At 35.4% G+C, this 1649-nt stretch overlaps 1 protein-coding gene across 1 annotated transcript; it reads left to right on the forward strand.

The window, feature by feature from the left end:
- The first annotated feature begins 509 nt into the window (after positions 1 to 509).
- Positions 510 to 1439, forward strand: LOC125837601 (uncharacterized). Its single transcript, XM_049516690.1, has one exon. It carries the CDS (start codon positions 510 to 512, stop codon positions 1437 to 1439), a length of 930 nt encoding a protein of 309 aa, XP_049372647.1.
- Positions 1440 to 1649: the final 210 nt, after the last annotated feature.

A 1649-nucleotide genomic window follows, 5' to 3' on the forward strand; every position in this document is an offset into this window, starting at 1 on the left:
TCAAAACAACAAATGGTGGAAAAGAAGAGGGAGATAGAAGGGTTAACTGAACCATTACCATAGGCAATTATAGCTTCAACAGTTGATTCTTATGTTAAGGTCTTGCATGACATTGTTGCACAAAATATAAATGAGAAAAATGACCAACAACATGTGGAAGTTAATGAAGAAATAAGCAACGAAGATATAAATAAAGATCAAAATCAGCACAATCTCAATCATGCTTTGAAGGTGGCAGATTTATCTCCAGATGTTCAATCAAAGGGGAAGAAAAATAGGTCTAATGTTGAAGCATGTAATCCCACAAGAACTATTAGATCAGTCAAAACCCAACATGTTTTTCATAGGGTTCAAATGCTTAACAAACATCAAAAGTTCTTCGTCATAGCGCTGCTAGAGACTTTTCAACATACAAGACACATTCGGAAGTATAAAAGAAGATTGGTATGCAGTACGCTAATTACAATCAAAATGGTAAAATTTGGGTGTTTGTCCAGGAAAATATTCAAATGGAGATCTTATCAGACTCTGAACAACAGATTACATTACAACTTACATTTCAAGATTTGGGAGATTCCATCATCTATACTTTTGTTTATGCTAAGTGTTCAGCACTTGAAAGACTAAGCTTGTGGGATGATATTTATTTACTGAGTCACAATATGAGGTTACCTTGGCTTGTTGGTGGCGACTTCAATGTTATTTTGAATGATGAAAAGAAAATTGGAGGTCATCCTGTTTATCCTCAAGAATATGAGGATTTTGCTTTTTGTGTGAACTCTTATGAGACTTTTAATATTAACTTTAAAGGGAGTCCTTTTACTTGGTGGAATGGAAGAGCGTATGTTGAATGTATATTTAAAAGACTTGATAGACTGTTGATCAATCAGGTTTTTCTTGGTCATTATGGAAATGTGGAGTTGGAGCATCTTGCAAGAACATGGTATGACAATGCACCCATGTTACTGAGTAGTGGGGATCAGACTACTAATATCAAGAGGTCTTTCAGATTTTTGAAATTCTGGACAGAAAAAGCTGATTGCAAAGAAGTTGTGAGATATAATTGGGTTGCTGATGAGTCCATTGATGTTTTTATTAACTTGAAACAAAAGATGAAGAGGACTAAAATTGCATTGTCTACATGGAGTAGGGTGAGATTTGGAGATATTTTTAAGCAACTTGCAAAAAGGGAAGAAATTGTTAGAATTAAAGAAGGTCTTTTTGAAGAACAACCAACTGCTGAAAACAGAGCTATTCTTCAAAAGGCACAGGCTGAGTTACAACAGTATTTACACCACGAAGAGGAATTTTGGAGACAGAAATATGGTGTTAAATGGTTTACTAAAGGAGACAAGAATACAAATTTTTTTCATAATCTTGTGAACGGGAGAAGAAAGAGATTACAAGTCAAAAGAATCCTTAAAAGAGATGGTGTCTAGACTGATGATGCTCAAGAGGTTGCTACGGAGGTTGTTGCCTTCTTCCAAGATCAGTTTATTGATGTTGAGAATGAGACAGGGTTGTCTTTGATTGAGCATATTCCCACACTAGTTAGTGATGAAGACAACGCTATGTTAAATGCTAGTCCTACAGTGGAGGAGATCAAGAAGGTTGTTTTTTAACTTAATAGTGACAGTGCTAGTGGACCC

This window comes from Solanum verrucosum, unplaced genomic scaffold (assembly GCF_900185275.1).
Source record: "Solanum verrucosum unplaced genomic scaffold, falcon-dt-bn FXZP01000263.1, whole genome shotgun sequence".
In the NCBI taxonomy this organism is placed as follows: domain Eukaryota; kingdom Viridiplantae; phylum Streptophyta; class Magnoliopsida; order Solanales; family Solanaceae; genus Solanum; species Solanum verrucosum.

What these genes read in the sequence shown, in the direction of transcription:
- LOC125837601 (XM_049516690.1), top strand. Translation starts at nt 510, where the DNA reads ATGGAGATCTTATCAGACTCTGAACAACAGATTACATTACAACTTACA.